The 20,224-nt window shown below is 45.2% G+C and overlaps 3 protein-coding genes across 5 annotated transcripts; 2 read left to right on the forward strand and 1 right to left on the reverse strand.

The window, feature by feature from the left end:
* Positions 1-3,263: 3,263 nt before the first annotated feature.
* rtca (RNA 3'-terminal phosphate cyclase) lies at positions 3,264-9,221 on the reverse strand. The gene is made up of 11 exons (XM_010752375.3): positions 9,081-9,221; positions 8,835-8,935; positions 8,257-8,400; positions 8,013-8,136; positions 7,304-7,362; positions 7,078-7,219; positions 6,841-6,962; positions 6,702-6,760; positions 3,744-3,838; positions 3,553-3,657; positions 3,264-3,459 (listed from the first exon to the last, which is right to left on the reverse strand). Exons 1-11 carry the CDS (start codon positions 9,123-9,125, stop codon positions 3,361-3,363), a joined length of 1,095 nt encoding a protein of 364 aa, XP_010750677.2. The 5' UTR covers positions 9,126-9,221; the 3' UTR covers positions 3,264-3,360.
* Positions 9,222-11,058: 1,837 nt separating this feature from the next.
* dbt (dihydrolipoamide branched chain transacylase E2) lies at positions 11,059-15,191 on the forward strand. Its single transcript, XM_010752374.3, has 11 exons — positions 11,059-11,172; positions 11,439-11,571; positions 11,825-11,900; positions 12,109-12,290; positions 12,374-12,501; positions 12,577-12,814; positions 12,919-13,085; positions 13,164-13,241; positions 13,446-13,637; positions 13,760-13,831; positions 14,085-15,191. Exons 1-11 carry the CDS (start codon positions 11,128-11,130, stop codon positions 14,250-14,252), a joined length of 1,479 nt encoding a protein of 492 aa, XP_010750676.1. The 5' UTR covers positions 11,059-11,127; the 3' UTR covers positions 14,253-15,191.
* A 599-nt stretch (positions 15,192-15,790) lies between these two features.
* On the forward strand, positions 15,791-20,217 carry lrrc39 (leucine rich repeat containing 39). Of its 3 annotated transcripts, none has more exons than XM_027287718.1 (9): positions 15,791-16,198; positions 16,583-16,815; positions 17,251-17,359; positions 17,455-17,611; positions 17,696-17,832; positions 17,910-18,055; positions 18,138-18,290; positions 18,374-18,555; positions 20,067-20,217. In XM_027287718.1, the coding sequence occupies exons 2-9, from the start codon at positions 16,685-16,687 to the stop codon at positions 20,090-20,092; spliced, it is 1,041 nt and encodes a 346-aa protein (XP_027143519.1). In that variant the 5' UTR covers positions 15,791-16,198; positions 16,583-16,684; the 3' UTR covers positions 20,093-20,217. The 3 variants fall into 3 exon arrangements, with proteins under 3 accessions (XP_027143519.1, XP_027143520.1, XP_010750675.1); XM_027287719.1 differs by having other exon boundaries at positions 18,374-18,602; positions 20,067-20,159; XM_010752373.3 differs by having other exon boundaries at positions 18,374-18,546; positions 20,067-20,145.
* The last annotated feature ends 7 nt before the right edge of the window (positions 20,218-20,224 follow it).

The following is a 20,224-nucleotide window of genomic DNA, read 5'->3' on the forward strand; positions in this document are numbered from 1 at the left end:
ATACTGTATAAAAAAGTTATAAATAAAGTTACATTATACTCTGATAAATAAGTTTATAAATAAGTTACATTAATACTTGTATAATGAATTTATAAATAAAGTTACATTAGTACTCTGTATAAATGAAGTTTATAATAAAGTTACATTAGTACTCTGTATAAATGAATTTAGTATATAAAGTTACATTAGTACTCTGTATAAAAAGTTTCTTAATAAAGTTACATTATACTCTGTATAATAAGTTATAATAAAGTTACATTAATCTCTGTATAAATAAAGTTTAAATAAAGTTACATAATACTCTGTATAACTAATTTAAAAAAAGTTACATTAATACCTGTATAATAAAGTTTATAAACAAAGTCATTATACTCTGTATAAATGAAGTTTATAAACAAGTTACATTAATACTCTGTATAAATAAAGTTGTATAAACAAAGTTACATTATATCTGTATAACTGAAGTTTAAAAAAGTTACATTAGTACTCTGTATAAATAAAGTTTATTAATAAAGTTACATTAATACTCTGTATAAATAAGTTTATAAATAAAGTTACATTATACTCTGTATAAGAAGTTTATGAACAAGTTACATTAGTACTCTGTATAATAAGTTACATTAATACTCTGTATAAATGAAAGTTTATAAATAAGTTACATTAATACTCTGTATAAATAAAGTTTAATAAAGTTACATTAATACTCTGTATAATGAAGTTTATAACATTACATTAATATCTGTATAACTGAAGTTTTATAAATAAAGTTACATTAATACCTGTTATAAATGAAGTTTAATTAATAAAGTTACATAATCTCTGTATAAATAAGTTTAAATAAAGTTACATTAAATCTGTATAAATAGTTTTAACAAGTTAATTAATATTCTGTAAATGAAGTTTATAAACAGTACATAATACTCTGTATTAATAAAGTTACATTATACTCTGTATAAATAAAGTTACACTTAGTACTCTGTATAAATAAAGTTTATAATAAGTTACATTAATACTCTGTCTAATAAAGTTTTAAAATAAAGGTTACATTAATACTCTGTATAAATGAAGTTTATAAATAAAGTTACATTAATACTCTGTATAAATAAAGTTTATAAATAAAGTTACATTAATACTCTGTATAAATAAAGTTTATAAATAAAGTTACATTAATACTCTGTATAACTGAAGTTTATAAACAAAGTTACATTAATACTCTGTATAACTGAAGTTTATAATCAAGTTACATTAGTACTCTGTATAAATAAAGTTTATAAATAAAGTTACATTAATACTCTGTATAAATGAAGTTTATAATCAAGTTACATTAGTACTCTGTATAAATAAAGTTTATTAATAAAGTTACATTAATACTCTGTATAAATAAAGTTCTGGGTCACCTCGGATGAACGACGCCGCTCCCAGCAGCTCGGCTCCCGGCAGCCCAGCTCCGGGCGGGCCGGCCCGCTCCTCGGTGGTCCGGAACAGGGCGGACAGGATCGGGGAGTGCCGCAGCCCTTCCACCGTCATGGCTTCGTCTAATTCCTGCTCAAACTTTTCACACTGCTAACAGCTCGGCTAGCCGTTAGCAGCTAGCAGCGGAGCTAGCCGAGTGTGTACGGAGTTAAAAAGTTAAAAACTTTGTACTCAGTTTCCCATCAGTCTGTGCGGCTCCTGTCCGTCCTCCGGGGCTCTGTCCCGGCTCTCTCCCCGGCTCTCCGCCGTCTCCGCGGGCTTCTTTTCCGCCTCTTTAAACAGTCCGGGTTAGCATGTTAGCTCGTTAGCTGTGGCGGAGTCTGGAGCTCTGATTGACCGGGGCCCTCCTTAAGACACGTTACCACGGCAACGGGAGCCGCTCCCATAGCAACCGCAGCCAATCACCAAACAGCGGCCTGTGCTGCCTTCACGCTCCGCTGGGAAACACGAACAATGAGGCTTTCATGGACCGAGAGGAACAAAACACGTGACGACGGTGAAGACAGACACCGAGCCGGTACACCGAACCGGTCCACTAACCAGGTCCAGTTCTGTCAAAGTTCTACAGCAGAGTCCAGGTTCTAAAGCACAGATTAAGTATATTAAGTTGAAGCTTCTTCTGACGGTTTCAGTTTAGACTCTGTGATTACAGAACCAAACTGAACCGAACCTGGACGTGCCAGTTCAGTTGTTTTAAACGAAATAAAGACGGTTTATAATTGATATTCAGACTCAACTTTTTTTTTATTAATCCAGTTTAAACTTTAAAGGATGAAAACATTCAACTTGAATTCAAATATTAGATTTCTCTTTACATGTTATATGAACGTGATTTCATAAAGTTTGAAACACTGAGAGAGGACATCTTTGCTCATCTCTTTTACCTGTTTACCTGTTCATAGGTGAAGCTCTCCTGTCCTGTCTCGTGGTCTTACCTGATCTGGATCCAGCTCATGACATCAGCTCTGGCAGCAGGTGAAATAATCTCACCTGATTGGTTGTTTGTGTGTCAGACTGCAGGTCTCTTAATGTCTGCTGATGATGTCAGAATCTCACCTGCAATCAGGGAGATCCACACACGGTTTGGTGCTGGTGCTGGTGCTGGTCCAGGTCCAGATCCTTGTCCTGGTCCCGGACCTGATCCTGGTTGGAGGATCCGGGGGCCGTCCTGGTGCGTCCTCCAGGCCCCGGCATCCGCCATACTGCAGGGTGGCGAGCAGACTGCGGGGACGCAGCCAGGCTGAGCTGAGGAGGTGTCAGGTGACCCAGATCAGGTTACTCCTGGTTCCAGAGGGGACAGAGGTGTGAGTTTACAGCCTCCTCAGGTTTCAACACACATTCAGGTCTGAGCTGGACTTCCTGCTGTACACACTGTACATCAACTCACCTGCTGCAGGTGAGTTAACAAGGTTAGAGGGACAATCAACATGACACCACACTGATGACATCACGGAAACAACACAGGGACCACAGGAAGTCCAGGTCCACCTGGGAGGTCTTAACAGATCACCTGTCTCCATCCTGACCCTGAGGAACAGGTCCGGTCTCACTGTTAGGACTACAATACCCGGAATCCAACAGTCAGAGCTGAACTAAACTACAGAGTCTTTGGTTTCACGTCATGTTCTGGGCAGGTTAAAGTTCATCCCTGCAGCTCCTCACCTGTCAGACACGTGAACGTACATAGATGAAGACTGAAAATCAACACCTGGAACGATTAGTATCGTCGTAAACAAAAGAATGGTGCATTCTGGGAAATGTAGGACTCATGAAGAAGGATGAGACTCAGACAGATGAAACATTTCATTTATTTATTAAAGAAACACCCTGAGAGACAGAAGCAGCTACACAGAGACAGAGAGTGTGTGTGTTGTGTGTATTGTGTGTCTACAGGTGTGGGTTGCTTGCTCCTGATCCTTCACATTCGATGATGTAGTTGATGTTGCTGCTCAGGTCGTCTTCAGACTTCGTTATTGTGAACTTTGCCTGAAAAAACAAACATTACATTTTTGTTAATTATTTGGAATTAACGGTGTTGGTCGTTTGTGTCAAACAGACATAAACAACACTGTGTGTGACCTGAGTCAGCTGCTCTGCGATGTGAATGGCCGTCTGTGTGTGCAGCGTCACGGCTCCTGTTCGAATCCGAGATGTTCCCTTCGCCAACGCCATGAAGATGATGAGCTGAGGAGGAAGAGGAGGTCAGAGCGACATCAGAGTGAAGTCAGAGCGACGTCAGAGTGAAGTCACAGTGAGGTCAGAGGTCTCACCTGGTCTTGCAGGAACTCGTCCACACAGCCATTGTGTCTGATGTTTTTCAGCAACATCTCAGCAGCTTCAATACCGATTTTATCTGCATACACACCTGAAAACCACACAGACCACGTGTATTACAGTGCGCATATTACAGTGTGCGTATATTACAGTGTATATTGCAGTGCGTGTATATTAGTGTGCATATATTACAGTGTGTGTATTACAGTGCATGTATATTGCAGTGCGTGTATATTAGTGTGCGTGTATATTACAGTATGTATATTACAGTGTGCGTATATTACAGTGTGCGCGTATATTGCAGTGTGCGCGTATATTGCAGTGTGCGCGTATATTGCAGTGTGCGCGTATATTGCAGTGTGCGCGTATTACAGTTCGTGTATTACAGTATGTATATTACAGTGTGCGTATATTACAGTGCGTGCATATTGCAGTGCGTGGATATTACAGTGTGTGAATATTGCAGTGTGCGTGTATTAGAGTGTGTGTATATTGCAGTGCGTTTATTACAGAATGTATATTGCAGTGTGCGTGTATTGCAGTGTGCGTGTATTAGAGTGTGTGTATATTGCAGTGTGCGTGTATTAGAGTGTGTGCATATTGCAGTGTGTGTGTATTAGTGTGTGTGTATATTGCAGTGTGTGTGTTTTAGTGTGTGTATATTGCACTGTGTATTACAGTGCGTGTATTACAGTGCGTGTATTACAGTGCATTTATTACAGTATGTATATTACAGTGTGCGTATATTAGTGCGGGTATATTACAGTGTGTGTATTACAGTGTGTGTATATTGCAGTACGTGTATATTGCAGTACGTGTATATTACAGTGTGCGTATATTACTGTGCGTATATCAGTGCGTGTATATTGCAGTGTGCGTGTTTATTGCAGTGTGCGTGTTTATTGCAGTGTGCGTGTTTATTGCAGTGTGCGTGTATATTACAGTGCGTGTATATTGCAGTGTGCGTGTATATTACAGTGCGTGTATATTACAGTGTGCGTGTATTAGAGTGTGTGTATATTGCAGTGCGTGTATTACAGTATGTATATTACAGTGTGCATATATTACAGTGTGCGTATATTCGTGTGCGTATATTAGTGTGCGTGCATATTGCAGTGCATGCATATTGCAGTGTGCGTGTATTAGAGTGTGCGTGTATTAGAGTGTGCGTGTATTAGAGTGTGTGTATATTGAAGTGCGTGTATTACAGTATGTATATTACAGTGTGCGTATATTACAGTGCGTGTGTATTAGAGTGTGCGCGTATTAGAGTGTGTGTGTATATTGCAGTGTGTGTATTAGTGTGTGTGTATATTGCAGTGTGTGTATTACAGTATGTGTATTAGTGTGTGTATTACAGTGCGTGTATATTGCAGTGTGCGTGTATTAGAGAGTGCGTATATTACAGTGCGTGCGAATATTAGAGTGTGTGTATATTGCAGTGTGTGTATTACAGATGTATATTACAGTGTGCGTATATTAGTGTGCGTATATTACAGTGCGCGTATATTAGTGTGTCCGTATATTACAGTGCGTGCGTATATTAGCGTGTTCGTATATTACAGTGTGTGCGTATATATTACAGTGCGCGTATATTACAGTGTGTGCGCGTATATTGCAGTGCGCGTATATTACAGTGTGTGTATATTACAGTGTGTGTATATTGCAGTGTGTGTATATTGCAGTGTGCGTGTATTAGAGTGTGTGTATATTGCAGTGTGCGTGTATTAGAGTGTGTGTATATTGCAGTGTGCGTGTATTAGAGTGTGTGTATATTGCAGTGTGCGTGTATTAGAGTGTGTGTATATTGCAGTGTGCGTGTATTAGAGTGTGTGTATATTGCAGTGTGCGTGTATTAGAGTGTGTGTATATTGCAGTGTGCGTGTATTAGAGTGTGTGTATATTGCAGTGTGCGTGTATTAGAGTGTGTGTATATTGCAGTGTGTGTATTAGTGTGTGTATATTGCAGTGTGTGTATTAGTGTCTGTGTATATTACAGTGTGCGTATATTAGTGCGCGTATATTACAGTGTGTGTATTACAGTTTGTGTATATTGCAGTACGTGTATATTGCAGTACGTGTATATTACAGTGTGCGTACATTACAGTGTGCGTACATTACAGTGTGCGTATATTAGTGCATGTATATTGCAGTACGGGTATATTGCAGTGTGCGTGTATATTGCAGTGTATGTGTATATTGCAGTGTACGTGTATATTGCAGTGTACGTGTATATTGCAGTGTGTGTATTACAGTTATGTGTATTAGTGTGTGTATTACAGTGCGTGTATATCACAGTGCGTGTATATTGCAGTGTGCGTGTATTAGAGTGTGTGTATATTGCAGTGTGTATATTACAGATGTATATTACAGTGTGCGTATATTAGTGCGCGTATATTACAGTGTGCGTATATTAGTGCGCGTATATTACAGTGCGTGTATATTACAGTGTGCGTATATTACAGTGTGTCCGTATATTACAGTGTGTGCGTATATTACAGTGTGTATATTAGCGTGTCCGTATATTACAGTGTGTGTATATTACAGTGTGCATATATTAGTGTGCGTATATTACAGTGCGCGTAGATTAGTGTGCGTATATCAGTGTGTGTATATTACAGTGTGCGTATACTAGTGTGTGTATATTACAGTGTGTGTATATTACAGTGCATGTATATTGCAGTGCGTGTATTACACACGTCTTAAGTCTGTAGTTTTTATTTATTAATTTATTTTTTGGCCTTTTATTTTGATAGAGACAGCTGAAGAGTGACAGGAAATGTGGGAAGATGGAGATGGGGAATGACATGCCGGAAAGAGCCACAGGTCGGATTCGAACTCTGGGCTTCCGCAGCGAGGACTGAGGCTTCACACACGGGACGGCTGCTCTACCAACTGAACTCCGCACATTAAGTGTGTAGTTTTTAAAAACACACAGTTCGTGGCATCCTCACCTTTCTTCCCCAGAGCCGAACCTGCAAACACACAACCAGTCGAAGACTCCGCGATGATTCTGAAACAAAGAGAAGACCGACTAATCAGAACATTCTGTCATCAATAAAGCAGCGATGTCAGTGGGTGGGCGGGGCTTACATAATGCCGTTGCCATTGCCGCAGGCTTTTTCCTTCTCCTGCAGTGGCTGGATGTTGATGTAGAGCTCTTTGATCTCCTTCCTGATGGTTCGAACAGCTGCTGTCGACATGTCTTTAGCCAACTGAACACAAGCAGCACAATCAATACAATAAGACATCCATACAATCAAAACAACCAATAACAGTGGATCACTTCCTGTCTGAAGGCGTGTAAATGTGTCACAGTGTGAACTTTACTTTGAAGGGCAGCACTCCGGCAACGAAGGCACGGCCGTAGATCTTGGTGATGTTTCCTCTCTCCGTCATGATGACAGGCTGCAGCTCTTTGACTGGGTTCACCGTCACCACCACCTCACCTCCACCTTTAGGGTAGTACCCCCTACACACACAAACACACCATCACACACACACAAACACACAGCTGGGACACGGTTCGACTGTAAATGAGAAACAGTAAACTGACCTCATTCTGATGTCACAGTCAAAATGGACGCCAAACTTTTCCATGATTGGTTTAAACACCTGAAGAAGAAACAACGCAGGAAGTTCAACACACACAAGGAAGTGTGTGTACAGAGTGTGTGTTACAATGTGTATTTACAGTGTTTTTTAATTTACAGTGTGTGTATACATGTATAACAATATGTATATTGCAGTGTGTACATTGCAGTGTGTATTATGGTTCATATATTGCAGTGCGTACATTGCAGTGTATATATTATGTGTATTAAATCAAATCAGATTTTATTTGTACAGCCCAAAGTCACAAAGTCCATTTTCCTCTGAGGGCTTTACAATCTGTACAGGGAGTGACACCCTCTGTCCTTAGACCCTCGGTTCCAGTGAGGAAAAACTTGCCCACAAAAACCTTTAACAGGGAAAAAAGGTGGAAGAAACCTCAGGAAGAGCCACAGAGGAGGGATCCCTCTCCCAGGACGGACAGACGTGCAATAGATGTCACGTGTACAGAACAAATCAACACAAACATATTGTACAATTACAATGAATGATAAAATGACAGTGAATCACAATGAATGATAAAATGACAATGTATTACAATGAATGGATATAGTTTTTATATTGCAGTATGTGTTAGAGTTCATACATTGCAGTGTTTATTGTAGTTCGTATATTGCAGTGTGTGAGTGTGTGTATCACAGAGTGTGTTGGACCTTGACTGTGTAGTCGATCTGAGGAGCCATTTCTGCGTTGGTTCCTCCCTTCAGACAGAGCTGAGAGGACGATTCAGAAAACAGAGCACAGGGCAGACAGACCTGCAGCAACAAACACACACTCCTGACAGGCGCACGCACACGCACACACACACATTAATGGCTTGAATATGAGAATTAATTAACAATTCATTATTCACAGACAGGTACAGCCACAGCCACAGACAGGTACAGACGGTCTCACCCTGCCGTCTGTGTGTCAGCCGTGTGGTTTCCAGACCGGATCTTTCCTGGAGTCAGGCTGATGTCCGTGGAGCCGATGGTGGCTCCTTGCAGACTGCCTGAACACAGATCAGAGACCAGCTGCAGACCGCACAGGTGCTGAGGTCTGAACACACACACACACACACAAATCAAACTGATGCTCTGATATTTAAACTTTATGTCAAAATAATAAATAAAAAAAAATGACTCGGACTGTTTGAAGCTCTGCTGTGAGTTCATCATGTTAAATAAACTTCATTAGCGGGGCTGCATGTTCGGGGCTCGGTGCTGCATGTTCGATGTTCGGGGCTCAGTGCTGCATGTTCGGAGCTGCATGTTCGGGGCTCGGTGCTGCATGTTCGGGGCTCGGTGCTGCATGTTCGGGGCTACAGCAGGTTTACGGTTTGGATCATGGAGCTGCTGTGTTACAGTTGGACTCGGTCAGTTCGGGTTAAGGTTCGGCAGCCTCGCGGGCCGCGGGTCATTGTTGCTGTCTGCTCCGCGAGCCCACTCACTTCAATGAATAGGCTAACGTTAGCCTGCTAACTGCTAACTCACCTGAGCCCCGGTGTGCTCCTGCCCGCGCGGATCTTCGTGATCTTGATGGCGGAGCCGGTGATGCAGCTGAGCGCCGCGGAGACTCTCAGGATCTGTCCGCCCTGCAGAGAACCGACACCGGGGAAGAGAACGGACATGAGTGAGCTCAGCACCGGCTGCTAACCGCTGTTAGCCCTCTGTTAGCATGTTAGCAGCGGGACAACAGCAGCTGTCACCGGGCCCGGTACCGGTACCGTGAGTACTCACTCCCTCCATGACGCTGCCGTCGATCTCCACCGCTGCAGAGTCCATCCTCAGCAGAACTTTGAACCAGAACCGAGCTCAGCTTGCAGGACTTCTTCTACTGTTTGTGTCTGTGATGCTGCTTCTCCGTCTGCAACTTCTCTGCGTCAACCACTTCCGGCTTCACCCTTCAAAATAAAATGCAGCTATCGTGTCGGCGCTTTGCTGGGCGACGAAACAACGACCTGACGAGCACGTGCTTCAGTAACTGTAACTAAAATGAGATGACGTGTTTCTGTAATAACCTCAACCTGTAAGTAAATCTGTAAATTATCTGATTTCATTTGAAGATTCACAGAATAATCTGGATGATGATCTGTCAGTTTATCTGTTAGTGTAACTAACTGTGTGTGTGTATGCATACCCCTGATTTGTTTTACATGGATTCTTATCTGAAGAACTTTGTGGTTTTCTTTGAGCTACATATGCACTTTATTTTGGTAACCATTTCCGGTGTTACTCCGGTGTTTTCAGAAAACTTGATTCATCGAGTGGTTCTGTTTTGTCGCCTCCTGTTGGCTGCATGAAGAACAACAACTAAACGAAAAGACGGCACAGAAAGATAACTGTAGAGTCATTGTGTGACCATAGTCCCTGCAGAGTCACTGTAGAACTACAGAGTCACTGTAGAACTGCAGAGTCACTGTAGAACTACAGAGGCACTGTAGAACTGCAGAGTCACTGTAGAAGTGTGGAGTCACTGTAGGGTTACTGCAGAGTCACTGTAGAAGTGTAGAGTCACTGTAGAGTCACTGTAGAGTCAATGTAGAAGTGTAGAGTCACTGCAGAGTCACTGTAAGGTGTAGTCACTGTAGAAGTGTAGAGTCACTGTAGAAGTGTGGAGTCACTGTAGAGTCAATGTAGAGTTACTGCAGAGTCACTGTAGAAGTGTAGAGTCACTGTAGAGTCACTGCAGAGTCACTGTAAGGTGTAGTCACTGTAGAAGTGTAGAGTCACTGTAGAGTCACTGCACAGTCACTGTAAGGTGTAGTCATCGTAGAAGTGTAGAGTCACTGTAGAGTCACTGTCGAGTCACTGTAGAAGTGTAGAATCACTGTAGAGTTACTGCAGAGTCACTGTAGAATGACTGCAGAATCACCATAGAGTGACTGTTGAAATATAGAGTTACTGTAGAGTCACTGTTGAGTCACTGCAGTTAAGTTATTGCACACATGTATATTTTCCTTATGTATATTTTTGTGATAGCACCATATGTTCTTCCTCCTCAGAGTTTATTTGATTCTATACTGTGTCACCATTTTTACCTCAGGCCTGTATATAGTGTTCTGTGTTACTGTGTTACTTGTAATGCTGCTATCTATCTATCTATCTATCTATCTATCTATCTATCTGTCTGTCTGTCTGTCTGTCTGTCTGTCTGTCTGTCTGTCTACTTTAATTCAGAGTAAGGGAGGTTTTTAGGATGTCAGTGAAGCTGAGTCAGTGAGATCTTCTTGAATGTGAAGGAACATTTTGAACGTGGAGCTTCAGTTTGAGTTAAACTTTGAGTTAAATGTCTGAGTTAAACTTTGAGTTAAATGTGTGATTAAACTTTGAGTTAAATGTCTGAGTTAAACTTTGAGTTAAACTTTGAGTTAAACTTTGAGTTAAATGTCTGAGTTAAACTTTGAGTTCAACTTTGAGTTAAATGTCTGAGTTAAACTTTAAGTTAAACTTTGAGTTAAATGTCTGAGTTAAACTTTGAGTTAAACTTTGAGTTAAATGTCTGAGTTAAACTTTGAGTTAAATGTCTGAGTTAATCTTTGAGTTAAACTTTGAGTTAAATGTCTGAGTTAAACTTTGAGTTAAATGTCTGAGTTAAACTTTGAGTTAAACTTTGAGTTAACTGATGAAACCAAAACAAACCGGATGCAGTTCCTCTTCTGCCCGCGCGGTGTCGGTGTGACATCATTCCTGCGTGCAGTCTGCCGCACGCGCAGGAGAACAAGACGCTGCACAGTGATTGGCTGCTGAGAGGGCGTGCAGCTGTGACGTCAGGGCAGAGAGGAAGATGGCGGCGGTGACCAGAGGCTCGTTGTCCGCGCTCCGACAGCTGGTGAGAAAACACGTTAATGTGACGTCATGCACACACCGCGGCATGCTCTCTGCTAATGACGTCAGCGAACGCGGGCTGACGTCATCGCGCCGTCACCCGGCCAGCTCCTGTTAGCTTAGCCTGTTAGCTGCTGCTAATGCTAACAGCTGTTAGCAGCTAACTTAGCATGCTGCTAACAGCTGACTGAACCAGAACCACATGTGTGTGTATGGGTGAAGACAGTTCTGCTTCTGATGCTGACAGACTGTCTGTTATCGTCCTTTCAGCTGAGTCAGCAGTACCGCCGCCGCTGTTTCCCACCTCAGAACCTGAGGTCCAACAGAACCCTGCAGCCGCTCGCCTTCAGATGTGACCGACACCTCCAGATGTTGAGCAGCAGGACGCTGCACACCGCCGCTGGTGAGTCCAGAACCTTTCCTGCTTCAGTCAGAGTTCAGAACCGGTCGGTCCGGTTTGAGGAATTCAGGAAGCAGACGGGCTGAACCGTGACGAGGACACACGAGACAAAGAGTCTGTTCTCTGCATCAGGAAGGGATGCGGTTACCATGGCAACCTGCCAGATGAAGCGGGTCGGCTCTGGTTTGTGAGGTCACAGTGCACAGGAAGTGCTGATGATGTCACTGATGATGTCACCATTGTGTTTCTCCTGCAGTGAGTCGAGGTCCGGTCCTCCAGTTCAAACTGTCCGACATTGGAGAGGGCATCATGGAGGTGACGGTGAAGGAGTGGTACGTACGATACAACGTGGACCGACTCAGAACCAGAACCAGTTTATATTTACACACTGTTCATCCCGTCAGACAGCAACACGACACGACAGAGACTCTGACCCGACCCCGACAGACTCCTCACACTGTCCTCGTGTCTTGTTTTCTAGCGTTTAGGACGAGTGTTAAGGACGAGCATTGAGGACGATGTGATGTCTTTGTCTCACAGGTATGTGAAGGAGGGGGACAAGGTGTCTCAGTTCGACAGTATCTGTGAGGTCCAGAGTGACAAGGCGTCGGTTACCATCACCAGCCGCTACGACGGAGTCATTAAGAAACTCTACTACGACGTGGACGCCACCGCCTTGGTGGGCAAGCCACTGGTGGACATTGAGACAGAGTCCAGTTCAGGTGAGACATCCAGGCTCTGGGTCCAGGTCTTCAGTGTTCTGTGTTCTGGTTTGATCCGGACTGACACCTGACTGTTTGTTCAGAGGTGATCCAGGAGGAAGACGTGGTGGAGACGCCCGCCATGGCTCGAGAAGAACACACCCACCAGGAGATCAAAGGTCACAAGACCCAGGCCACGCCTGCAGTCAGACGCCTCGCCATGGAGAACAACGTAAGTCTGTCCTCGCCATGTGTTACTGGTCTCTGGTCCTCGGTGTAACTGGTGTAACTGGACTCTGTGGTGTAGATCAAGCTCAGCGAGGTGGTGGGGACGGGTAAAGATGGACGGATCCTGAAGGAGGACATCTTAAACTATCTGGCGAAGCAGACAGGAGCCATCTTGCCTCCGACTCCATTCCAGGAGATCCAGACTCCGCCTCCGCCCCCAGCTGCCAGGCCCATGAGCACTCCGGCAGCCATCAAAGCTCCACCCACAATGCCCAAACCGGTGTTCACCGGCAAAGACGTGACCGAACCCCTCAAAGGTCAGTCAGTAAAGAGCTATCGTTAGCTCTGAAGCTACGTCATAGCCGGGCTCGGCCTCAGTCCGATCCAGGTTCTGTAAGTCCGGTCTGTTGTCTTTGTCCAGGTTTCCACCGAGCGATGGTGAAGACAATGACAGCGGCGCTGAAGATTCCTCACTTTGGGTACTGTGACGAGGTGGACTTGAGCCGGCTGGTGTCTCTGAGAGCTGAGCTCAAATCCATCACTGAAGGTCGTGGGGTCAAACTCAGCTACATGCCGTTCTTCATCAAGGTGTGACAGGCAGCAGAGATGATGCTGATTGGTTCACTGTGTCGTGTTGATGTTAATGCTGCCCTCTCATTGGTTCAGGCTGCCTCCCTCGGCCTCCTGCACTTTCCAATCCTCAACGCCTCGGTGGACGAAAGCTGCCAGAACATCACGTACAAGGTTTGACTTCTTCTCTTGTGTTTGTTATTTTAATGTCACGGACGGCACTCAGATCCAATAAACACCAACCAGAACCAGAACTCATCTGTGTTCAATCTTCTTTTAGTTCACTGTCAGATGATAAATGTTCCTCTCTGTTCATGGTCCTCAGACCAGCCGGTGTAGTTTGTCACCTTTTGTTGACGGATGTTTCTGATGCCTCAGGCTTCTCATAACATCGGCCTGGCGATGGACACCAGTCAGGGTCTGCTGGTTCCCAACGTGAAGAACGTTCAGCTGCTCAGCGTGTTCGAGATCGCTCAGGAGCTGAACCGCCTGCAGGCGCTCGGAGCTGCAGGTCAGCTGGGAACCAACGAGCTCAGCGGGGGAACCTTCACCCTGTCCAACATTGGATCAGTGAGTACAACAGCGACGACCAATAACCAACTAACAACAACACCAACAATGACACTGACACCATCAAGTTGTGTTTCATATGTGGACTGACGTGGTTCTGTTTCCTGTTTGGTTGACATCAGATCGGAGGGACGTATGCTAAGCCGGTCATTCTTCCTCCTGAAGTCGCCATCGGAGCGCTGGGAAAAATCCAGGTGGGTCCCAAAAATCTCCAGGCACCTGGAACATCAGGTTTATATCAGATGATTAAATCCTGTCTCATGTTCAAGATGTTTTCCCGTCATGTGTCTGAAGTGTGATTGTCTGTCAGATGAAATGAAGCAGAGCGTGTTCAGAGCATCGCTGAATCAGATTGACACCCCCTCGCTTCGCAGTCTGTCGTCTTCAGTCAGAAGACTCATCGCTCTCGGGTCAGTCCTTAACCTCGTCCTGTGTTTCCTCCGTCAGGTTCTTCCTCGCTTCGACGCCGGCGGTCAGGTGGTCCGAGCTCACATCATGAACGTCAGCTGGTCTGCAGATCATCGCATCATCGACGGCGCCACCATGTGTCGTTTCTCCAACCTGTGGAGGGAGTACCTGGAGAACCCGGCCAGCATGGTGCTGGACCTGAAATAGACCCAGAGACTTCCCATCAGCCCCGGAGAGGACGGCGAGGCCACACTAACAGACCTGCACTTCCTCTTCCTGTTCAAGGCCTTCCTGTTCTCTCATTTCCTTGTTGCCTTTGAGATGCCAGGAGGGGGAGGGGTCAGCCTGTCAATCATGTCGTGTCCATGACGACCACTCACTTGCACAGTGCAGAGGTCTGCACTCTGTTTTTAATAATCAGTAATTACCATGACCGGACCCAGGTCATGTGACCAGAGTTAGTAAACGGTTCTTATTAATCGATAATCGATCACTTAGCTGTACAACCTACGTTGACTAATTTAAGACGAGTTCTGATTGGATGTAATGTAACACCTGATTTTAATGTTCATCAATATGCAAATGAAGTGGGCGGGGTTAGTGCAGATGAGGTCATGTGGCCAACAACAATAAAATGTGATGGAATGGACTGACCCGTCTCCACCTGTCCTGTCCCCTCTGGACCAGGACTGACCCGTCTCCACCTGTCCTGTCCCCTCTGGTCTCGTGTATTTAACAATGGTGGTCTGGTCGTCCCCTCTGGATCTGGATCTGTCTTGTACCGGGTCAGGAGTGTGAAACACTAAAACTGAATGGACCAGGTTCAGGTCTGTAGGTGTGACTGTGGACCTGGTCCGTTCTGTCCTGTAGGACCAGCTGATCTTTAATAGCCTCAAACTGACTCAGGACCAGGTTTTCCTCCTGTGCACAGACCCGGTTCTGTTCTTCTGTAGACTCTCTGGTGGACTGGTTGGTGTCCTGGTGGCTGCTGGTTAACGAGCACATGGTGTTGGTCGGCTGTTACATGTTTCCTGTTTCCTGTTTGTGTTTCTGATGAAATGTGGAGATAGTAACGTTTTTTTTTTGTTTTTTATTTTAATGTTTGAAACTAAAATAAAGTTGAAGTGATCAAACCTGAAAAACTCACCTAGACTCTTCACTTCAACTCGACTCTTCACTTCACCTCGACTCTTCACTTCACCTTAACTCTTCACCTCGACCCTTCACTTCACCTCGACTCTTCACCTCGACCCTTCACTTCACCTCGACCCTTCACTTCACCTCGACTCTTCACTTCACCTCGACTCTTCACCTCGACCCTTCACTTCAACTCGACTCTTCACTTCACCTCGACCCTTCACTTCACCTCGACTCTTCACTTCAACTCGACTCTTCACTTCACCTCGACTCTTCAATTCACCTCGACTCTTCACTTCAACTCGACCCTTCACTTCACCTTGACTCTTCACCTCGACCCTTCACTTCACCTCGACTCTTCACCTCGACCCTTCACTTCACCTCGACCCTTCACTTCACCTCGACCCTTCACTTCACCTTGACCCTTCACTTCAACTTGACTCTTCACCTCGACTCTTCACTTCACCTCGACCCTTCACTTCACCTCGACCCTTCCTTCACTTCACCTCGACTCTTCACTTCACCTTGACCCTTCACTTCACCTTGACTCTTCACCTCGACCCTTCACTTCACCTTGACCCTTCACTTCACCTCGACCCTTCACTTCACCTCGACCCTTCCTTCACTTCACCTCGACTCTTCACTTCACCTCGACTCTTCACAAATCTCAGAGTCAGAGTCAGTCCAGCTTGTCAGGATGAAGGCCGACCCGGGCTGACCCGAGCGGCCCGATCAGGGACCCTCCAGACTAACAGGGTCCTTCCAGCATATCTGATAGATCAGAGCGCCCCCTGTAGAGCACATGGTCAGGTCAGTGTTTGATGTAGTTCAAGAACTCCAGCTCCCATCATGCTCCAGTGCAGCTCCCCTAAAAGTCTGCAGTACTTATAAATAGAACCTGTCACTGTGTCATGTGACTGTCAGCAGGGTCATGTGACCTTGAGGCTAAAATTAATCTGCAGATCAGAGGTCAGATTTCAGCGCAACATGGAGAACGAGTGCTGCGCTGCCACAAGGTGAGAAGAGACAGTACTGACACTACTATAGTACTACTGACACTACTACAGTACTACTGACACTACTAACAATACTACCAGTGCTGACAGTATACTGACACTACAGACAGTTTCCCTGACTCCACATTTCAGTAATATATTGTTCAGTCTCTGCTGGTTTTCAGAAACTATTTTAAACATTTAAAGTGTTTTTAAAGAATTACATTCACACTTTATTGTTTAAACAAAGTTTTTCAGATTTATGACAACAGCTCTGTCAGACGTGACGATCGATCAATAAATTCATCAAATAAAATAATTTACAACATTTCAACTTAAACTGAAGAAAACGTTCTGCATGCTAATGAGTTGATTAATTATTCATTAACAATTATACACTAACAGGATGGTTGGAGCGAGGTCACGGCTGCAGCTTAGAGGTCAGAGGTCATCCTACCTGTCCACCTGTGCACTGTGACATCACACGGCTGACAGGAAGTGGTCATCATGGTGGGTGTGGCAGTGTGCGGCTCGGTGAGCTCGATCAAAGCTCTGTGGGAGACGAGGATCCAGAAGATCCAGAAGGAGGAGGAGGAGGACCAGAGAAGGAGGACCACCAGGAGCAGAGCCACAGGCAGGTCAGACCCACCCATGATTCTGTTGTTGTAATGCTGGTGTGTCATCATGTCACGATATGTCATCATGTGACGGTGTGTCATCATGTCACAGTGTGTCATCATGTCGTGATATGTCGTCATGTCACAATATGTCGTCATGTGACTGTGTGTCGTCATGTGACCATGTCGTCATGTCAGTGTGTCGTCATGTCACGGTGTGTCATCATGTCAGTGTGTCGTCATGTCAGTGTGTCGTCATGTCAGTGTGTCATCATGTGACAGTCTGAGACAAATGTGAGGAAGTATAAAAACAGGATGTGATGTCAGGACATCACTGATGATGATGAGTTTTGTTTGTTCATTGATCACAAATCTAAATCTGAGAACAGGTTTATAGTCAAGGCCTCTGGTCTGTTGGTTCTGACCTGGTTCATGTGGTCCATGTTCCTGGTTCAGACTGAGCGTCAGGGACTGGGAGGACCGGGCGGTTCTGGCTCGGCTCAAAGAGAAGTTGCAGACTGAAGACGGACGCCTCGTCCTCCGGATCGAACAGGAGGAGTGGAAGGTAATGTCTTCACAGGAAGTGGACTTAAATGGTCGACTCCGGGTTATGTGACTCTGTGACGGTCATGTGTTATGTGGCCTCTTTTCCTCCACCAGTCTCTGCCGAGCTGTCTGGTCCAATTCAGTCAGGTCCAGGAGTGGCAGATTCACCGGACCGGGCTGCAGAAGATCCCTCACTTCATCTCCAGCTTTCAGAACCTGTTAGTCCTCGATCTGTCCCGAAACGCCGTCACTGAGATCCCCAAACAGATCGGTCAGTGCATTGTTTAATATTGACACATTCAAAGGCCCGGTTTGTTGACCTGCTTTGTGTTGAGTCTCCTAGTTCTGATCTCAGGGAAGCTGACCCGGCTCAAAGAGCTCCTGCTGAGCTACAACAGAGTCCAGTTTGTTCCTGAAGAGCTCAGCTGCTGTGAGAGTCTGGAGAGACTAGAGCTGGCCATGAACCGAGACCTGGACCAGCTACCAGACCAGGTACAGACCACAACCTCAGACTGGACCTATAGACCTGACGGTTCTGGTGTGAGGTCGGTTCTGTCCTCTGTTCTTAGCTGAGGAACCTGAAGAGGCTGCAGCACCTGGACCTGTCCATGAACGACTTCACCTGCATACCGGACTGTGTGGTCGGCCTGCCAGCGCTCGAGTGGCTCGACATGGGAGGAAACTGCCTGCAGCACTTACCTGAAGACATACACAGGTGAGTCATCTGAGCCCTGCCCCCTTCTGCAGTCAGCCAATAAACACTCACAGTCACACGTTTGTTTGTGTGGTGTGGTCAGGATGGAGAAGCTTCACACTCTGTGGCTGCAGAGGAACCAGCTGGAGAAACTTCCAGACAACATCAGCAGGATGGAGAGTCTGGACACGCTCGTCCTCAGCAGCAACAGACTCCGAGACATCCCGCCGCTGATGCAGGACATGTACAGACTCAGGTCAGTCTGTCCTGCACGCTCAATATTGAATATTTTGGTACTTTTGGTGTCCAGTGAGACGTCTGAATGTTTTCATTGGTCAGGTTTGTGAATTTTCGGGACAACCCCCTGACTCTGGACGTGACGCTGCCGAGCAGGAAGTCAAAGACCGAGGACGAGGAAGACGAAGACGACAGAGAAATGTTTGGAAGAGAGTTCATGCACATGTATATCCAGGAAGCCAGGAAGAGAGCATACGCCGTGCTCAACGTGCACTGTGCGCACCGTTAGTATGAACACATGACAGCATGAGCCTTCATCCTCATCACCATGGTAACACGCCATAAAACATTAATCCCATCATCACGACTTCCCATAATGCACCTGGACTGTTTCATCAGAGCTTCCTGTTTTGCTATATATAATAACCAGATTAACGATCACATGACTGACTCCTGTCTGTCTGATTTTCAGAATAAAAGTCTGTTTGTTTGTTTGTTAGCGTGTTGGTCTGACATGTTAGCGTGTTGATCTGACGTGTTGATCTGACATGTTAGCGTGTTGGTCTGACGTGTTGATCTGACATGTTAGCGTGTTGGTCTGACGTGTTAGCATGTTGGTCTGACGTGTTAGCGTGTTGATCTGACGTGTTAGCGTGTTGGTCTGACATGTTAGCGTGTTGGTCTGACATGTTAGCATGTTGGTCTGACGTGTTAGCGTGTTGGTCTGACATGTTAGCGTGTTGGTCTGACATGTTAGCGTGTTGGTCTGACATGTTAGCGTGTTGATCTGACATGTTAGCGTGTTGGTCTGACATGTTAGCGTGTTGGTCTGACATGTTAGCGTGTTGGTCTGACATGTTAGCGTGTTGGTCTGACATGTTAGCGTGTTGGTCTGACATGTTAGCGTGTTGGTCTGACATGTTAGCGTGTTGGTCTGACATGTTAGCGTGTTGGTCTGACATGTTAGCGTGTTGGTCTGACATGTTAGCGTGTTGGTCTGACATGTTAGCGTGTTGGTCTGACATGTTAGCGTGTTGGTCTGACATGTTAGCGTGTTGGTCTGACATGTTAGCGTGTTGGTCTGACATGTTAGCGTGTTGGTCTGACATGTTAGCGTGTTGGTCTGACATGTTAGCGTGTTGGTCTGACATGTTAGCGTGTTGGTCTGACATGTTAGCGTGTTGGTCTGACATGTTAGCGTGTTGGTCTGACATGTTAGCGTGTTGGTCTGACATGTTAGCGTGTTGGTCTGACATGTTAGCGTGTTGGTCTGACATGTTAGCGTGTTGGTCTGACATGTTAGCGTGTTGGTCTGACATGTTAGCGTGTTGGTCTGACATGTTAGCGTGTTGGTCTGACATGTTAGCGTGTTGGTCTGACATGTTAGCGTGTTGGTCTGACATGTTAGCGTGTTGGTCTGACATGTTAGCGTGTTGGTCTGACATGTTAGCGTGTTGGTCTGACATGTTAGCGTGTTGGTCTGACATGTTAGCGTGTTGGTCTGACATGTTAGCGTGTTGGTCTGACATGTTAGCGTGTTGGTCTGACGTGTTAGCGTGTTGGTCTGACATGTTAGCGTGTTGGTCTGACATGTTAGCGTGTTGGTCTGACGTGTTAGCGTGTTGGTCTGACATGTTAGCGTGTTGGTCTGACATGTTAGCGTGTTGGTCTGACATGTTAGCGTGTTGATCTGACATGTTGATCTGACATGTTAGCGTGTTGGTCTGACGTGTTAGCGTGTTGGTCTGACGTGTTAGCGTGTTGGTCTGACGTGTTTCTGTTCTGGATGTTTCAGAGCCGAGCGACGACCCTTCACATTAAAATAATCAGCATTTCTTCTTCGTGGCTTTATTTTGTAAATCAGTGAAGACGACAAGGTTGATCTTCGTCATGTGTTTGTCATCGTTCTGTTTGTGTTTGTGTAGAACACTGAATAAACGTTTAAACTCTGAG

This window comes from Larimichthys crocea, chromosome XIV, assembly GCF_000972845.2.
Source record: "Larimichthys crocea isolate SSNF chromosome XIV, L_crocea_2.0, whole genome shotgun sequence".
NCBI classification, from domain to species: domain Eukaryota; kingdom Metazoa; phylum Chordata; class Actinopteri; family Sciaenidae; genus Larimichthys; species Larimichthys crocea.

Bases quoted from the DNA above. Each gene is read 5' to 3' on its own strand.
- rtca (XM_010752375.3), bottom strand. From the start codon at position 9,125: ATGGACTCTGCAGCGGTGGAGATCGACGGCAGCGTCATGGAGGGA. The intron at 7,363-8,012 runs GTCCAACACACT...TTTCTTCTTCAG, and splicing joins AGATCGACTACACAGTCAAG to GTGTTTAAACCAATCATGGA. The intron at 3,460-3,552 runs GTCACACACAGT...TTGTTTTTTCAG, and splicing joins TCGCAGAGCAGCTGACTCAG to GCAAAGTTCACAATAACGAA.
- dbt (XM_010752374.3), top strand. From the start codon at position 11,128: ATGGCGGCGGTGACCAGAGGCTCGTTGTCCGCGCTCCGACAGCTG. The intron at 11,173-11,438 runs GTGAGAAAACAC...TCGTCCTTTCAG, and splicing joins TGTCCGCGCTCCGACAGCTG to CTGAGTCAGCAGTACCGCCG. The intron at 13,638-13,759 runs GTGAGTACAACA...GGTTGACATCAG, and splicing joins CCCTGTCCAACATTGGATCA to ATCGGAGGGACGTATGCTAA.
- lrrc39 (XM_027287718.1), top strand. From the start codon at position 16,685: ATGGTGGGTGTGGCAGTGTGCGGCTCGGTGAGCTCGATCAAAGCTCTG. The intron at 17,833-17,909 runs GTACAGACCACA...CTCTGTTCTTAG, and splicing joins TGGACCAGCTACCAGACCAG to CTGAGGAACCTGAAGAGGCT. The intron at 18,291-18,373 runs GTCAGTCTGTCC...TTCATTGGTCAG, and splicing joins CAGGACATGTACAGACTCAG to GTTTGTGAATTTTCGGGACA.